This window comes from Agelaius phoeniceus, chromosome 2 (genome assembly GCF_051311805.1).
Source record: "Agelaius phoeniceus isolate bAgePho1 chromosome 2, bAgePho1.hap1, whole genome shotgun sequence".
In the NCBI taxonomy this organism is placed as follows: domain Eukaryota; kingdom Metazoa; phylum Chordata; class Aves; order Passeriformes; family Icteridae; genus Agelaius; species Agelaius phoeniceus.
In genome coordinates, this window is record NC_135266.1 from 10383485 (window position 1) to 10401935 (window position 18451).

General features: G+C 39.2%; 1 protein-coding gene across 1 annotated transcript in view; it reads left to right on the forward strand.

Moving 5' to 3' along the window:
* The first annotated feature begins 450 nt into the window (after positions 1–450).
* DMD (dystrophin) overlaps positions 451–18451 on the forward strand; it is a 1046004-nt gene continuing 1028003 nt past the window's right edge. Inside the window, exon 1 of the mRNA XM_077171917.1 lies at positions 451–1072. Within this exon, the coding sequence (XP_077028032.1) occupies positions 976–1072 (97 nt within the window). The 5' untranslated portion in view covers positions 451–975. The remainder of the gene's footprint in view (positions 1073–18451) is intronic.

The window sequence follows — 18451 nt, forward strand, 5'->3', positions numbered from 1 at the left end:
CAGCTAATTTGACTTGGAGGATGATTGATGTGTAGATGTCAATTTCTATTAATAGTCTTTTGAAATCACTGACGCAAGCGTGTTTTTCCCCCACTCAACAGAAAATATAAATAGAAAGACAACAAAACAACCCTATCCCTTTAATTCACGATACTCAGAAGCAGTTAAGCAAACTCTGTCATTTGAAAGTGTCCTCCACAGGCTGGCAAAAAGCAGCTTATGGTGGTGCTCTTACCACTTTAAGAATATCAAGATGCTTTAACAGAGCTATCCACTTACTGTTAAAATGTATAAAGAACAAAAAGCAAGTGTCACCTACAGATAGGCTTAGATAAATTGCTTAAAAATGTACAGCTCCCTCATTAGACAGCCATTCGTTGCATGAAAAGAACTAGATGTATTTGTCGAGGTGTAGCTATAAAAGCCACGTTCAAAATGAAACAGAGTTGAGAGCCTGAACGCACAGCACTGTTATTCAGAAGTAGCTTTCGAGCAGAGAGTTTCAACGGGAAGGTGCTGTTTGGTTGGACACAAATCAGCAAACATTTAGCTGAAGCTGAATAATTCAAGCGTGCACGAAGAGCTTTCTGAAGAGAAAAATCGCAAGAATAAAAAAGAGAGGAAATCTTCAAACATTCGCATCAGCCTTAGAGGACAATACGAGCAGCAGGATTTGAAACAGATTTACAGATGCACTCTCTTTAGGCAGGGAGAATGCTCATTAAATGCAAGATGCTTCTGTGGCTCGTGGGCTTGCACGGAGGTAGAGGTTTGCAAGACTGACGTATCAGATAAAGTCAGAGTGGTTACCACACCGACGGTGTAGCAGCTGCATAATAAATGATGGAGAGAATCATGTTAGGCATGCCCACCTAACCTAACTTGAATCATGCGAAAGGGGAGCTGCTGGAATTCAAATAGACTTTCTGGTTCCCAGCAGTCGGCAGTAATAGAATGCTTTCAGGAAGATGACAGATGCAGGGGAAAGATGCTGTTTTGCACTATCTTGATTTGTTACGGCAGCCAACTTATTGGCATGATGGAGTGACAAGAAAAGCAGCTGGCATGGAAGGTAGGATTATCAAAGCTATTGCATCATTATGAATGTAATTAGAAACTGACCATGACAAAGCATATGCTAGAATGAGCTGTCACTGATGACAGAGGATTTGTTGCTGAGGTCTTAAAACTCTGAAAACAAAATTCCTCGTGCAAAATGGATTTTGCAGTTTCATTTATGCTCATGTTACTCTTTCTTTCCTGCTTGCCTGCAAGCTCGGGGAATTGCTTGCTTGAAAGAGAGTGTTCTGTTAGGATGAGACTGAAGAATAAAGTATTTTCTAAGTCTCTGAAGCCTCATGTAGATAGAAACAAACAAATGTGAAACAAGACTGGGAAAAGCTCCCTCTGATTCACTAGCAAGCTCTGATTGATATATTGGCATATTGAGAAATTCCAAGGAAATGAAGATGCATGCACTGAATGCTCTGGTATAATGAAAGGATATTATTGCATGTCTCTGCTTTACAGTTAGTTTTTATGACAGGTTTTATTCCCCATCAGTTATTAGCTCTTGACATTTATCCGGTTGTTCAGAATTATATAAAGAAAATACATCAATATCTCCTGCAGGGTTTCTCAACAACTCCAGCATCTGTTTCAGCTATTGAACTGTATTCACGTTTTGCCAACTTGATGCCTACCCAGCTGGTCTGTCATTTCTCGCTTGATTACTGTTCTTAATTTCTCTGTATCAACTTGTTTCAGACAGGATTCTGAAAGCTGTTAATGAGAAATGACAGTAACTGCTTAACTGTTGAGAACTTGAACATTCTCTTATTTTTGAAACATTAGAGAGCATTTCTGTGTGCATTTTATTAAAATCATGTCCTGTGTTGCACTGTGAGGTTTTAATATAAAATTGAATTTAGCTGTGAATACTTTAGATGGGTCACAAACATAACTTTTAACTGAATATTCTGAGAGAGTTTGAGAAAATTTACAGGTGTTTTCTTTGGTGTAGGTATTGTTTTATTGCATGATGCTTCCTCCTGTCCTCCTCTCCCCCCACAACATATATATTCTCCTTCTCTGTCACGGTGAACAGTCATTAAGTGTATATTGTACATATTGAAATATATTTTATCACCACTAGGGTGAAACGGCTAAGCTGCTCCAAACAGGTGATAGGAACAGGTTTAAAACAGACGTCAGCTCTATCAGAGTGGATCGCCCTCGATCACAGAAGTGAAAGTAGTGCTTTGTAAATGTAAGGCATTCTCTTTCTTCCTATTCAAAGGTTCAACAGCCACTCAAACACTGCTTGATAGCTCTCAGGCTATGATTATGTTAAATTACTTGGATTATTTTGCTTTACATAGAAGAAATGCTTTCTTCTATGTAAACTCCATTCTTCATTAGATTTATAGTTTTTTTCACAGGGGATAATCAAGAAATCTCTTGTCAAACTGGATATTCACTTTCTGACTTTATCTTAAATTACTTTGTTGGCTGTACTCTGTGTTGTCTTGTCAACAGGGATCAGGCTATTAAAGACTAAATGTTGCTGAGTAAAACTGTAACAGTTTTAGAAAGATAGATGTTTCTAGATATACAGCAGTGAACCAGCCTTTGGAAAGTTTGAATGTAAGGATTAGTAAAACTAATACGTAGTGTTATTTAGCTTGAGCATTTCCCTGTTTTGATCATCTACAAGAGACATTTTAAATGATTTTGTAACTGCTGGGAGGGGAGATGCACTCATTAACAGAGAGGATCACTGTGGAGTATGAATAACCAGAAATAGTTCTGTAGTTTCGATGAAAATAAAATTTTATTCTACTTCATGAAATTCAATTTAACAATAATTTCTCATTGTTGATCATGGTGAAACCATAGAGGGAGTAACCCCTATAAACAGCTTAAGTCCCATTCTCCTTTTCAGGGTAGCAGTAAAACTGTTTTAGATTGCATATATTATATTTGTACTCCTGAAGCTGCTTAGTCTCTTCACGTCTCCGGAGTGCTGGCTGGCAGTCATGCAGTAGTTACTTAAAATGGTCTTTTCCCTGAGGTGCCAGTAATTGTAACTTCATGCTGTCTGTGGCCATCACCCAGCTGACAAGTGATTTTATAGTTTGTTTCTGTTTTCCCTCTAGTATTTGGTTTAAGCTTTCTCTTTCACTGATGAATTAATAGGACACTAGGTGGAGCCAGCTGTTGATTATAAATAGACCTACAGTAATACAGGCCTATCTAATGAGCAAGCTCGGTATATAATGCTTATTATTAAAAGTAACAATTTAAAATGTTAAGAATTGAGTGGAAACTTAGTCATGAAAGTGTAGATCTGGCGAGATTAGAGGAAACCATATATTAATTTTCCTTTCCTTTTATTATCTTAGAAATTTGTAATCAAATAAGAAAAATAATAATAAGGAAAGAGCATCTACATTCAATAAAGAGGGCTAGGAAGCAAATGAACGGAAATAGCAAAAGAAGAGAGAAGCAGCAATAAGAACCAGCAGATGTTTCTACTATAGATACATGCAGATATCCAGTTGTGTATGTACATCCTTTGCCTGATGCACACAGATATTCTCTCATCCTTACATTTAAATCTTCCTTCCGTTCTGTCTTCCTGAAGTAATTTATAGAGCTGACATCTTTCACTTTATATTTAGATATAGGATGCATGTTTTCAAATCTCTTCTTGGGAGGGTGTTCTAGAAGGTGTGCAAGGGCACAGAGAGTTGTCACTCATATGTTGGCCAGATATAATTAAGAAAACTCTGGAAGGTTATTTTCTGACTGAGGTGGAATCTGGTTGTATGTGCTCCTTCACATAATTCTGGTTATTAATCCTAGTCAAGGATTAAGAATCTGTAGTCCTCAGCAGTGTGACAACACAAGAAAAATGCACTCACTTCCACACAGATATACAGATATGTACCTCAGGTGTGGTACATATATTAATTCAGCAAAAAAGAGATAAAAATCAGGGTGTATGTTGATACTTGGTTACATGAACTGAAGAGGAAAAAACAGGAAATAAGGAGCGTGAGGTGACAGGCAAAAACAGAGATTAAGGATGTGGGCTGGAGCAGTCTGGCAGAACAATGACAATTCCCATCAGCCTCTGTTAATTTAAGCACTTGCAAGTTCAGTCACTGCCTTTTTCTTACAGGATTAAAAGGGAATTAGGGTAGGGAGAGGCTCAAGTTAGTGAGGAAAACTTGTGGAGGAGGGAAATGACAGCCGCCTAACACTCCAGGAGTAATGAAGTTTAGAAGACTGGAGATTGACCTTTTTGGATGTTATTCATAGAAACTTATAATTTTAGTAGTGACATAAGGGTTAGAATGGTCCTCTTAATAGAAAATCAAATTGTGCATGGACCTAGTGCTTTTTGGAGGAGCCTTGCAAGAAGCAGTGCTGCAATGCCAACCCTAAGAGATCTTTTTTGTTACGAGCTGTGCAGTTTGTGCTCAACAGCAGAAGCATGGGAGGAGATCAGTTATGGTGGAGACAAAGATTATTAGTTTTGCAAATCACTGAATTGGGGCTAGGCCATGATTTCATGTTTTTAAAATTTATTTTAATGGATAGTCTTAGCCAAAAACAGAGCCTTTGAAATGTGTTATGGTGTCAGTACATCCATGTCTGCTTCTGTACATTTTCTGTCCACCAGCACCCCAGGACTGGCTTTGAACGAACTCATCCTGACATGTCCTGAATTTTCTTTCTGACAAAAGGAAGATGTGTGTAGTGTGACAGCTCTTGGCTTTCTGCTGCTGGTCACCTGCTGCTTCACTCAGTTTGTGGTTCCTCCTGAAGAAGGTTGAATTCTAATTGAGAAATACCCACAGTGTGGGAAAGTGTCTGACCATCTTGGGCAAGGGCATGAGAGGCTGGGCCAGAAGAAAAAAGATGTGCTCTTTCTCTCTGTCAGTCAAAGCTGTCCTTTTAAAAATCCACTGGAATGAGGAGAAGGGCAGGAGGAGGGGAAATAGCACATAAGGTGACGAATGAAAGGGCTTTGGGTTTTCCATGAGACAGTCATTTGATGAATGAATGGTAATTGCCTTGCAAGAAAAGCATAAGGAAAGGCACATATGGAAGTCAAATTGTCCAAGGGATGTTAGTGAGCATCTGGTGATGTACTGCCAGAAAACATTATACAAAGACATATTGTATCTAAGCAAAATGTATTAATAAATTAAGGCTATTAGCAAAGAGGGAAGTATTTTTGTCCTTCAAAACCCAGAGTTCACATTTTGTAGGTTTTTAATTTAGTTATTCATACTGTGTAACAGAATTAATATTACTAACAATTTGGAGAGGGACATATTTGATAATAAATGCTAAAGGGTGTTGTTCCTCTCTACCACTTATAGAGCCTGGGGTTTTTTGGTTGGTTTGTTGGTTTGTTTTGTTGATTTTTTTTTTTTCCACAGAATATTAAACCACATATCCCTGAAATCATATATTTTAACCTGTTACTCTACTCTGCCCTTGTGAGGTCCCACCTGGAGTACTGAGTCCATATGTGGGTCTCCTAAAACAAAAAAGACATGAACCTGCTGGAGAGGATCCAGAGGAGGGCCATGAAGATGATCAGAGGGTTAGAGCACCTTCCCTACAAGGACAGGCTGAGAGGGTTGGGGCTGCTCAGCCTGGAGGAGAGAAAGCTCTGGAGAGGCCACAGAGAAGCCTTCCAGTACCTAAAGGGCGCTTACTAGAAAGCTGAGGAGGGACATTTTACAAGGCTCTGTAAGTGATAGGAAAAGGGGGAATTGTTTTAAGCTGAAGAAGGAAAAGTTTTGATGAAAAAGCAAGCGAGAGGGATAAAAAATGGGAACAAGTTTACCAGAAAGGGGATGCTTGCCCTATCCCTGGACACATTCAAGTTGGACAGGGCTCTGAGCAACTCAATCTAGCTGAGGTTGGAATAGATGACCTTTAAAAGGTCCCTTATAATTCAAACTATTGTGTCATTTCTTAAACTACAAGGTACCAGTGGTGTTGGATCTTTCCTGCCCTGTGCCACTAGCTCCAAAATGTCCATGAGATTCACTGCAGAACTGAGGATATGAAACAGGAGCTGGACATGATAGACCTGGTAATGCAGTCATGAAACAGGGAGAGCTGAAATGGAGATGTGAAAGAAAAGAAATCAGGGCTTTACCAGAAATGGGAAAAGGGAAGTAATAATAGTTTTGCTTGCATTTTTTAAAATTTTTCTTTATGGTCTGAGCATCTGTGCATCAGAATCAGGATGCAAGATGCACCTGTTTGTAAAAATCAGAAACTTCTGGCTGCACTGCAGTTTATTTGGCTTTTATTATCTTTAGAATCGATCTTAGTCTTAAAAAAGGAAAATCTGAAAAGTAAATCAAGATCAGTCAAAGAGATTTTTTTGTTAATATCCTCAGGTTACCCAGATTAGTGTTTTACATTACAAGGTCTTTCTTTCATTTACGTTCCCCTTAAGAACCTGCTCATAGCACAACCAGTTCTCTGAATTGCTTGATGATACAGAGGCTCAAGATGGCCAAGGACATACAGTTGGTTTTGACCAATGCCGACAAGACTCTTCTTTTTTTCTTTCTTTTTTTTTTTTTTTTCCTTCCCCTCCATTCCCTCCTGCCCAAAATTTGCCAGAACTGGGCAAATCCGAAGATCAGAAAAAGTTAACACAAAATTTGAACAAAAAATGAGCTACTTGAAAGTTGTGTTTTCTTATCTAGACTCACCTTCACCTCTTTTTATGTCCTTCTGATAATTAGGAATAAAGAGTATGAGGAATTTCTTCATGGCATCAAATTTTTTTAGCATTCACTTTTGATCATCTATATTGATCTGTTTCCCTGAAATTTAAAAGCCACACTAAATAAAACTACCACATGCTGCTTTCTGTAGACTTTCTTTTTATGACTTGCTTGTTATTTTTTTACAGCCATTATTCAGGTCACACTTTTGCTTTTGCAAAAAATAAAGCACAGATACTGGGAAGAAGTTCATAATTTTATCTCTTTTTTTGTAACAAAAATCATTTAAATATTCCCACACAATGCTCATATTTAACACATCTTTATTTCTTATTACTATAAAATATAATTTATAATGGGATTCCTCTGTAATTTGATATTAATGGCCCCAAATGGTATTTAAAAAATATCCCTTGGTACAAAGACCATTTTTTCAAAGAGTAAGCTGAAATTTCATCAATTTGTTTAAATTAAGTGTTTTGACAAAAAACCAAAAAAAACCTCCAAAAACCACAAAAAACAACAACAACAAAAAAAACAACAACAACAACAAAAAACTTTTCACTTTCCAGTCCCAGGCTACTTTCCATTCACTGTTGGTAAGGACTGCAAACAATGAAATACTCAACCTGTTGTCTTCAGTAATGATTGCAGGCCCTGAATTGTGACTGAATCGGGTTTGATAACAAGGCAGAAAAGCAAAGGTATTAAACAACTTCATGTACATGGAAAATGTTATATCCATATTCTTCTGAGTCCTAATGGAAAGAATTTTTTAAACAGTGTGCTTTAGTGAAGTAGTTTTGGTGCCATTGAAATATTCAGTGACTGAAGACTGAAGTTAAGGGTATTAAGAACTTTAAGATGTTTATGGTTCAGAGTCTGTGATAACTCTCAAGCTAATGGTAAAATTACTGAATTCTCATTTCTTAGTGGCCTTGTTTTGGACTACTGAAAGGCACAAGGGATTTTTATGTTATGAATGAATTTGGTACTTAGCAAAACATTTCAAGAACAGTGAAATAAATTGCCAGCCCAGTGTGATTAAATCTATGTCTCCAGATATTTCTGCAGAAGCCAAGAACAAAAATCATATCACAGATGTTGATAAATCCCTAATTATATTTATTCCCAGGCTGTGTTATTTTTCAAAACTTCAAAAATAATGAGGATTAGGTAAGTGATCAGTTATGATGCTACCTGAACCAAGAACAAACAAATCCTGAGGCAGTGAGGGTTATGAGGAGACTCTCAGGCTACTAATTTAAGCATGCAATGAAGAAGCAAAAATTGAAAATTCTTGACATACACTGGCATCCTATGCCAGGTAAAACCAGCACAATCAAATGCCCTCAGAATGTGAAAAATCAAATATGGTTTGCTTCCTTCAGAGAATCTGTTCTTAATTTCCTGTTGGGTTTCTTTAGCAAGGTAAAAACGCTTGAAATAATAATATCTGAGTGTCTGTCAAAATACCTAATCCTACACTTTTCTTACAGGCACTGTTTGTTGAACTGTGTGGGCCTAAATGTGACTTTGAATCATCAGCCTTAGACAAAGTGTTAGTGCAGATGATGAGGGCCCCATAACAGTAGGGAAGTTGTATACTGCTGAAGAGAACCAATTAGGGTTATTCCTCCAGCAACAAGCAAATGAATTTTTCCTTAATGAGTCCTTAGTGAAAATGGTATTTACTGTAATATTGTGTGACCTGGCTGACCCATCAAATCAGAAGCAGCCCAAGCATCTCTGTTGTTGGAGCATACAATTTTGTATATCTGCCTAAGCCTAGAGAGCAGAACATGTATTAATTTATTATTATCTAATGTGGATGCTTTATTATCTATTTTGTGACATCAGGGTTTGTGGCATTTGAGAAATCATAGAGAAAAGTGACTTTGCTCTAGGGAACAATATGTAATTAATGTGAAGGGTCTGCACTGTATCTTGAAAACCAGGCACAGAATGATGACTGCTAACCTTGACCAGCTGGGAAGCTGTAAATACCCTAAGCAGAAAAGGGATTGCATTTTATGGCATTCTTGGTACTCACAGGTTGAGGATTTTACGCTGAATGAAAATTGTGTTGTGCAGAGATGAGCCACCCATTGATGATTCTGAGATGCCATGGAAACAGAGGTACCCTTATTAGGCATTGCAGTTTGTGAGTGAGCCAGAGATAGGTATGTCATTGGGAATCCTCCACAGCTTCAACAGAAGCACTGAAACTGAGAGAGAGGGACATGAAACATTTGCATTGAAAGAGAGAAGAAAAGAGCCAGTCAATTAGATGGGGGAGATGCAGTGGTGTCAGTTCAGAGGACTAACTTATTCTGCTGTTGCTGCATGCAACTTGTTGGTGTTTGCCAGGCCAGGAGATGAGTTTTTACCTGAGTGAACAACCACCTCAGAACAGCTTTATTATAATTCAGGAGAGAAAACACAAGGTACTTGGTTTGTGTTGCAGCACAGTTTTCTGGCTTAACACCTTACCCCAGAAGTTGTAGAAATATGATAAAGCACAAAGAAACTACCGAGAGGCGTATCAGTGCTGAAATCGTCAGTTTTATTTTGTTCTCTGGGATTTTATTTGGACATCACTTAAAAACTCACTTAAGGAAGTGAATTTTTTGGGAGGTTGTGGTCTAGGAGGGAGAATATATTTTCATGGGGGCGCTGGCATTGTGCCAGCGTCAAACCATGACATTCCCATCTCTCTCATGTTAGTTTAAAGGGAAAATAAACTCAAACTCATATTGATAGTTGCAGCTGGACAGAGCTGCATTGACAAGACTGGAAAAGCCATTTTTTGTGTCCCCAGTGTAGGTATGGGACTGGGAAGCACTGGCCTCACCCACATGAGCACTCCCCTGGATGGAGGTGTGGAGGGAGAACAGGGCACAGAGGTTCTGGCAGTGGTGATCCCTCTTTCCTAGGTGTATTTGGCAAGGTTGATGGCCCAAGGGAAGGGGCTGCAGGGTTGCCTCCAGGAGAAAAGGCCAGGGGCTATCCTCTGCCTGACCCAGCTGCTTCCAGCCAGCTCCAGTGGATCCACTCCAGGGCACAGCCAAGCTGGTGGCGCCTCAGGAAAAACCTGTTTGAGGAAGGGGAAAGCTCTGCCCTGTACCAATTGAGGGGAAAACAGCATGAAACATCAGGGGGAGGACCAGGGTCAGAGTAGGATAGGAGATGGTGCTCCCAGTGCTGGAAAAGAGGTTCCCTACAGCTCTTGGAGAAGACTGTGCTGGAGCAAATATCCACGAGGCAGTCCCTGGAGGACACAGGCGGGCTGCCCTAAAGGAAGCTGCCGCCTGTGAGGCTGCTGCTCCCTCCCACAGAGGGAGTGGGTAGTGCCTGAAGGGCTGTAGCCCGTGGGAGGATCCAGGCTGGCTCAGGGGAAAAGTGTGAAGAGGATGGAGCGGATCAGAGGAGCTGTTCCAGACTGAGCACAGTCTCCATTGCCCATCACCCTGTGTCCTGCAGAGTCAGAGCGGTGGGGAAGGAGTTGGGAGATAAGAGGCTGGGAAAAAAAGGGATATGGGGGGCAGGTATTATTTCAATAATTTTGTCTTTGCTTTTTGCTATCCCATTCTAAATTAATTAGCAATAATTTACATTATTTTCCCCCAAGATGAGCCTGTTTCACCCATGACATAACTGGTAAGTTACTCTGTGTGTGTTGACACAAGATTTTGCATTCTGTTTTCTGCCTTTGTCCTGTTGAGCCTGGGTGGGTGTCTGGCTGCTGACTGAGGTCATTCCACACTGTTTAACCCATTCTTTTGGGTTAAACAGAATTATTCCACCTGAGTTTTCCAAATTCACAGGACACAATGACTCAAGGTTGGTCATTTTTAGGGATAACTGGTATTAAGAGTATGTGGGTGTGGAGCACAGCTGATAGTTGGTAAAAAAGGAAAGTTTGTAAAGTTAAACTGCTCTCCATTTGAAGCAGCGTCACTCGAGGTATTTATCCAGAACTTGCCCTGAAAAGATGATGAAAATACATAGTGCAAAGGGCATTATTACTATTTTAAAGCTGCTGTAGGTTGTGTACACCTTAGCTAAGATTAGGGGCATGAGGAATTTATTTGAGCAACATCAAGACTGTCTTGCATTGCTAATGTTTTTGTCTCTTGGAGAGGAATTTAATGTATTGAAATTTTTCCTTGGCTGTACTAATAATATATAATCAAATCTTGAGTTTAACAAATTCTAACGATGTTTCCTCACTTTTAAGCACTTAAAACTGAAAGAGATATGGTGCTGTGGCTGTGACAGGCTATTAATTCAAAAGGGTAAAAAAAGGAGCAAAAAAGCTTTATTAAAAAAGATATGTCATAAAAAATAATCACAGAAGTGTTTTTGTCCTTAAGGAAAGTGCTACTCAAATGGGTATCTTTGGCATTTTACAACACACTGGTTGTACAAATAATATCTGTTTTTCCTAACAGAGTTTGGGGGAAAAAATGCTTTTACAGTATTTGAATTGTTTCATCATTCTGAGATAATCAGTGAAGGAATAAAAGATTGTGTCTTTGAGTTGGGAATGTGTCAAGAAATGTTTTATGGGGCTGCTGTCAGATGGGGGAAAAGCAGGATGTCCTTTGCAGGGTGTTGGAAGCTGTCTGCTGTAACTGGTTGCATTCTGGAGATTGGTTGGGCTCCTTTTCTACCATTTCTAACAGGATCAAGCTTTGAACCAATGCAGTTGCTCAGTAGAAGTGCTGTCTGTAAAAGGAAGGTTGTACCCTTGCAGAGTGAATGGAGGTGGGATGGAGTCTGTCCAGAGGTGTTCAGATGCCACTTTGGAGCCCCCAGCAGAAACCTTGTGTTGATGGTTTTGCAAGACAAACTTATTTAAACTTTAAAACAAACAGACAATCAAAATACACACACACACACACACACATATATATATATGCAACGGGCATTGCCTATGGACCATCTTGTTTTATTCATTAATAATTTCAACTTTTTGACTTAGAATTAAAGAGCATTTTTTGTTGAACCTCTGAGGTTCAGATATTGACAGTCTGATAGCACCAAGCTTGTTTCTGCATGGAAAACTGCAGTGGTTCCTCTCCCAAGATTTTACTAAAAATGGGAAAAGCCTTATTTTAATTGTTGAGGTTGTAGAACTCTGAAGGCCTAACTCAACACAAAGGAAATGTAAATGACTTGGTGTAGCTATAATATTTTCTGAAAAATCTTTTCCTTAGGAATTTTTCTCTTGAGGAGCTGACAGGCCTCAGGAGCAAAATGTAAACAATGGTTATCTGCTGCTGTGGAATGCAACAGGTGCATCTGGGATTGGTCTCATGTGGTTGTTTCTAATTAATGGTCAATCACAGACAGCTGGCTCGGACTCTCTGTCTGAGACACAAGCCTTTGTTATTCTTTCTTTCTTTTTCTTTTCTTAGCTAGCCTTCTGATGAAATCCTTTCTTCTATCCTTTTACTATAGTTTTAATATATCATAAAATAATAAATCAAGCCTTCTGAAACATGGAGTCAGATCCTCATCTCTTCCCTCATCCTCAGACCCCTGTGAACACTGTCACAACTTGGAAAATGTAAGGAGCCACAATTCTTTTGCTGGGGCCAAGACATTTTTTGTTATTTATCTGTTATTTATCTGTTGTTTTTTGGATTGTACAGCAGCTCAGTAGTGATTTGGGCCTACTTGTCAAAATTTGTGAAGTGGATGTTATTTCTGGCTTCTTTATGGAATTTAGAGAACAGGCTTAAACATCAAGGTGAAGATTAGGGTTCAGTGGAGACACCCATGGAAATCTGGCTTTTCTTGGATATCTCTCCTTCCTACAGTGAAGTAGACTTGGGGAGGAGGCAGCAAACTGATTAGAAAGGGTCAGGTTCACATCTTCATCTGTTCCTTCTGGAGGTTACTCAAAGTGTAGCTATGGAAGCCTGGCAGTACTTTCTCTCCTTGTAACCAAAAAAATGAAATTACCCCAACCCATTACTGGAATACACTGTTAATCTTTATTGCAGATGCATTTTTAGATTAGATCTGTGATGTTTCTCTGTGCATTCTGGCATGTTGCTTTGCACCTGGAAGTAATTTGTTTTGGTGGTGGTGCTTGCAAGTAGTTTGGAATAGTCCAATTCCTTGTAGTAAGTGATGAGCTCCATTGCTCAAGAACAATGTAAGAGATATGTGGTGAGTTACTACAGAACCTTAAATTGAGCAAGAGAAAGCTCATCTATACATGAAGCAGGATTAATTTCATTAATTACATTATTATAGTTTCCTAAATTTTGGCTTGTTCTTTCAGGTTTTTTGATACTGTATTCCTACCAGGTTGCAATAGCGAATATTTTGATTGAATATTAATACTGCTACTATTTCAGGAAAAAGTAGGGCTTTAAGGACCTTTTTGATTAACCCACAAGAGAGAATAGAGAAGCCACAGTAGAGAAGGAGTGAGTTTGTTTTTTTTTTTTTTCTTGGCATGAGAAATAAGGGTGCAGTAGACACACCTAAAATGAAACAGCTTCTATTTACTTCTGTAACTATTTGTTGAAGAATGAGTCCCTTAAGAGTGCAGAAGGAGAGGAAAGTTATTTGGGTCTAGGGAACACACCAAAGAACACATTTTTGTATATATTTAGAAAATTTTTGTTTTTCTCCATGCATTTCAAGTGACTCATAGCATGGTTCTATCATGGTGCATGAATTCAGCTCAGAGGAAAAAAAAATTATGATTTGAGCCCTCAAATATTTGCTCTTTGTAACCTATCTGCAGTCATTTAAGATCAAGCCTGAAGTTTAATATTAAAGTAAATGTTGTTAACCCTGGAAAGTAAACAGCATGAGAATGATTGAGCTTTTTCCCCTCAGGAGAATGGATAGGCAGAGAGTGAAATACCTCGAATAAAATAATTAAGAAAATTAATTGTTTCCTTTTTACCTACTCAAGTATTTTATTCTGTGTTTCTCAACACTGAACATTACATGTGCTCCAGGGGAAAAGTCCTTGTAATTCAGACTTTGCAGTGCTGAGAAAAGCAGCATGATTTGATGAGGGCAGCTGGGCTGAGAAGGAGCATTGACAGAACGCTGTTCCCAGGCAGGGAGATGCTGTCCCACACTGCAGCACGTGCTGGCACTGCTGACAGGGGCACAGCACCTTATGAAGCAGCCTTGCATCTTGTGCTTAGTGCCTGAGGGTCACCGGGTTCATCACTGGGAATCTGCTCTCTGGAAACACAGGAAAAATTGGGGTTTACAGGGGAAGAGACCCTATCCCAACTTTCATCCCAAGTTTAGCTGTACCCTAACTTGGTATTAGAACTACTAAGTTAACTTGCTACATCTTCTGTCTCAAAGATTTTTAGGCATTAGTGGTGGAATACCAAGACTCTTCTCTGTGAATTAATTTTATATTGATTATTACAGGGCAATTATGTTTCTTCCTGTATCAGTTCTCCATCCAGAAAACGTGAAAAGCAATTCCTACAGAAAGGAGAACCATTCTTAACCTTATGAATGTTCTCTTTCTAGAGCTTGTTGAACATACAAATTTAATGGTCCCAGGTTCTTTATAAAATGTATAAATTTAATCAGTTTATTTATTTTTGTTTAACTATCTTATATTTTCATCTTGTTAATCAATACTTAACATTTTTAGTGATGTGTTCTTGTCTTTCATATTATTTTCACCTCTTATATTTAGTTTTTAATATTTTCTACATCTTCCATGCATGTTGAGTCTTCTTTTTATTTTGTTCTATATGCTGTATTTTATGAGAACTGTAGGTGATATTGAAGATTGAAGGTGCCAGTAGTTAACACTCGTGTTAAATTTAATGCGTATCGTTCTCCAGAGATGTAAAAGAAATTGTTTGGCTGTTGAAGCTCTCAGATAAAAGCTGAAGTGACATACCTATTTCATGCATCACATCAACTTGTTTTGCATGCCACTGTCATCCTACCTGTAGTTGTGCAAGATTAGATTCAAACCATGCAAAGCAAACAGGACAGGTATGTTGCTGCCACTTTGAACTGTGTGTACCACATTGACTCTTCTGTCAGATATGCTTAAACTGAAAAATAAGCAGTGGATGTGGTCTTGGTCACCTCCCAGCCACACTCAATAGCTGTGGTAGCATTTACTGCCCTGTAAAATTGACCAGTCTCCACAGCCTACCCACTTTGTTATTAATATAATTGTGGAAATTAGTCATTCCTTAGCTCTTGGATTGAGTTCAAATTTGTGTAATTTCTATTACATACTGAAGCACCTTCTCCTCCTCATCAGCCCTCATTACAGCTGCTGACAGCCTGGCTGGAATTACCCCTCTCAGAGAACTCTCTCCAGCCAAGTCATCTCTAACTGAACACGTTCTTTGGCCCTTCGCTAAGATGGGTTTTTTTTTTTTTTTTTGAGCTGTCCTGCCTGTTGTCACACATGGAGGTAATTACTTGATTCTGAATTGCCAAGTTAGCAAGAGCAGTTTTTAAAAAGAGAAAGAAGTTTTCTTTGGGTTTAGATTGCCTAAGACCTTCTTTTTTGGAGGGTTTTTTCCGCATTTGGAGGATATCTTGTCTACTTCTGTGTAGCTATTTTTAGTACAGCTGGGGAATATGTGGGTCATTGAGTCATATTCTCTCAGCTTAATCTGCTGTTAGTTATGCTAATGAGGCTTGTGGCACTGGGCTTTTGCTTCACTTTGCCATATTGTCACTTCTGCAGCAGAAGCCAAAGGTGACTTTATCCACTTCAACTGTGATGCTTTTTAAGCACATTTTGCTTTTCCTGTGATGTAGCCCCAGAACTCTGCAAGTCAGACTGTCTCAATCTCCTCATAAGAGCATGGATTTATAGCCTTTAATTTATTCTCCCAGCTGTCTGGTGAAGGACACTTGTCTAAACTTTGTAGAAGAGTAGAATTTATCTTTTTTTTTTTTTTTTTTTTGTAGAAGCATAGAATGCTTTGGATTGGAAAGGACCTAAAAGATCTTCTAGTTCCAACTGCTCTGCCATGGACAGGGACATCTTCCACTAGATCAGATTGCTCAAAGCCCAGTACAACCTGGCCTTTAACACTTCCAGAGATGTTGAGACTTACATGGAGATTTTGGAAGACTAGAGAAAACAAAATAAGAGAGCACTGATACGTAAATACTTATCTATATATACATGTATTCCCTTTCCTTATGAGATAATTGTATTTCATATTATGTCAGAATCTTATCTCTGAAAGACTCTGGTGATTTGTAATCATGGGTGTATTCTGTATCTGTATCTTCTTGTTTCCCTCTAGAATACTGAGCTAAAGAGGGAGAGGAGCAAGCTTTGGAAACCCTGCTTCTTGTGCTTCCTCCATATGCCTTTGCTGACCCTGTGAATACAAACTAGCCAGAGCCTTACTATTTTGTTCAGCTTTTGCTTGGGTTGCACTTACACCACAAAATACAGCTCATCTCTGCTAAGTTTAGGTAAAGTCTGTTCTCTTCACCTTCATTTTTCTGAAGTGATGCAGTCAGAGATGCCAATTTCCAACAAGCTTAATGGAATCAAAACCTAGGGTGTTTGCAGTCTGGCTTTTGCTCCAGCTTTTGCATCCTCTGAACTAAAGGTTATGCTCAATCCTCTAAACCCCACATTTCAATCTTTCAATCTTTTGCAGGAGCTCCACACATCCTACTCTGGCTTTTGATAAGAAACTGTTCAAAGTTTTCACCTTGATTGGCCTTTTGACAAGAACACAGGAACCTTCAGTGTCCCCAGGCAGGGTCATGTTCTTTCCTTGTTTTCTCTCTGTGTCTCTCCAGTTTTCCTGAGCCCTGCATTTTGCCTGGTTGTTGCCATTGAAAGCAGGGACAAAGGTGCTATTTGTCTTCTCCTACTCAAAGCAGGAGGAGAGCAGATGCTCCTAGGAATGGTGCTAATGATCTGCAGTAGGAATGGCAGTCTAGTAGGAAAGATCCCTGGCTGGCCATGTTTTCCACTGCTTTAGGGCACAACTACAGTGTGCAGTGAAGAGAGCCATGCCAACTCCAAATGAGCCAAATCTGGAGCTGCAAACTGTTTAGCTGTGTTGCACAGGAGGGTGGTGAAGTTGCCAGGCCTGCAGACACACAGAACATGCTGCATCCTAAGGATTTGTCATATAATCAAAGGAAATGGGGTGTGTGGGGGGAATCCCAAGAAGTGCTGTGGAAAATTCATCAAAACTTATGTGTATGTGCACACCACAGGTTCACAGACAGACAGATAGTGCCATCCAACTCTGTTCATAGTACTCATGAGCCTTTCCTGCCTGGAACACTGTAAATGTGGTAGCCTTGCAATTAGATTGCAATTTAGTTTGAGGCTAAAAAAAAATAACTGGAAAGCTATCATCACATGTCTAGTAATAAATCTCCAATGCAGTATACTTCTTAATTTCTGCTGTTGCCTTAAAGTTAAAAGTAAATAAAAGCAACTCTCTTTAAGCTCAGCTTCCCCTCAAATTGGCACCGCTTGCAAGTGAAAAAACAGAACTGAATGTGTTTACAGCAGTCATGATAATTATGAAACACAAGATTAACGTGGCCAGGAAAGATAAATATCTTTGCATTCACTGCAGTGATAAAATGATTTTGGAATGCAGCCTGACAGAGTGGCAGATGAAATTTGATTTTTCCACCTATACATAGCTTGCAACGGGCCTCTGTAATATTTGTTGAGTCTAAATGTCCTGAGAAACTGATGTTGTCTTTGAGGCATGGGTAGTTATTCTTTTGCAATATTTTAGGGGAAAAGCCAGTACTTTTAGTGCCAAAAATAAGTAAAAATCTTTGCAAGAGGGTAAAAAAGAAAAGATACTGGGTTGAACTGTTGAACATGCTTTTTGTCTTAAGTGTGAGTTAGAGCTATCACAAAGACCATGTGTTCCAGATATGCCTTTCTAAATAATTGAGTTGTATTGGTATTGTATAACATTCTTGGTCTTAGAAAAAAAGTAAGTATAGTCCTTCTAGGAGGGAAGATCAGATTTGTCTGAGCTGTGGTTGACTGCAAAAAAAATAGGCTAAATATATATAATTTGTGAAGAAAAATACTGTTATCTTCTCCCTATATTGTGGGTGTAAGTAAGATGATATGATGGTGGAGAAGTCAGAATAGTTACTAAATATTTTCTGTTCTGGGTTTTCTGTCATCACAGTACTATTGAAAAATATCTGCTCTCTGCTGGTTCCCAGTGATGGTCTCTATATATGGAGAGAAGTTTCACAGTTACATTTATTCACTTTAGCAAATAAAAGCCCTTCAACAGGTACTTCTTGAAGGGAAGTCATCAGTAATTTCAGTAAATTCTACAATCTTTGCCTCAAGTCTTCAGTGCCCTGCCACCAGCATTTGCAGTGGGTCCCTGGTGCTGAATGTGTGTTCTGTGATACACTCTTCTTTTTCCTTCTGATGGGGAGCACACTGATCTGAACTGCACGTGCAGGATGAGGGCTCACACAGCGCTGTGTCCTTTTCCTGTGCTCTGTCAGCCTCTTTCTCTGTGAGTCAGGGAATTTAAGACCAGGGAAGACCATTAGATCATTCCATCTGACCTTCTGTGAAACCCAGATCATTCTATTTTGCACAGGCACCCCTTTGCCGATCCTGCTTTGGATCCTGCTTTGGATCCTGGTTTGGCTGAAGCGTAGCTCTCGGGAAG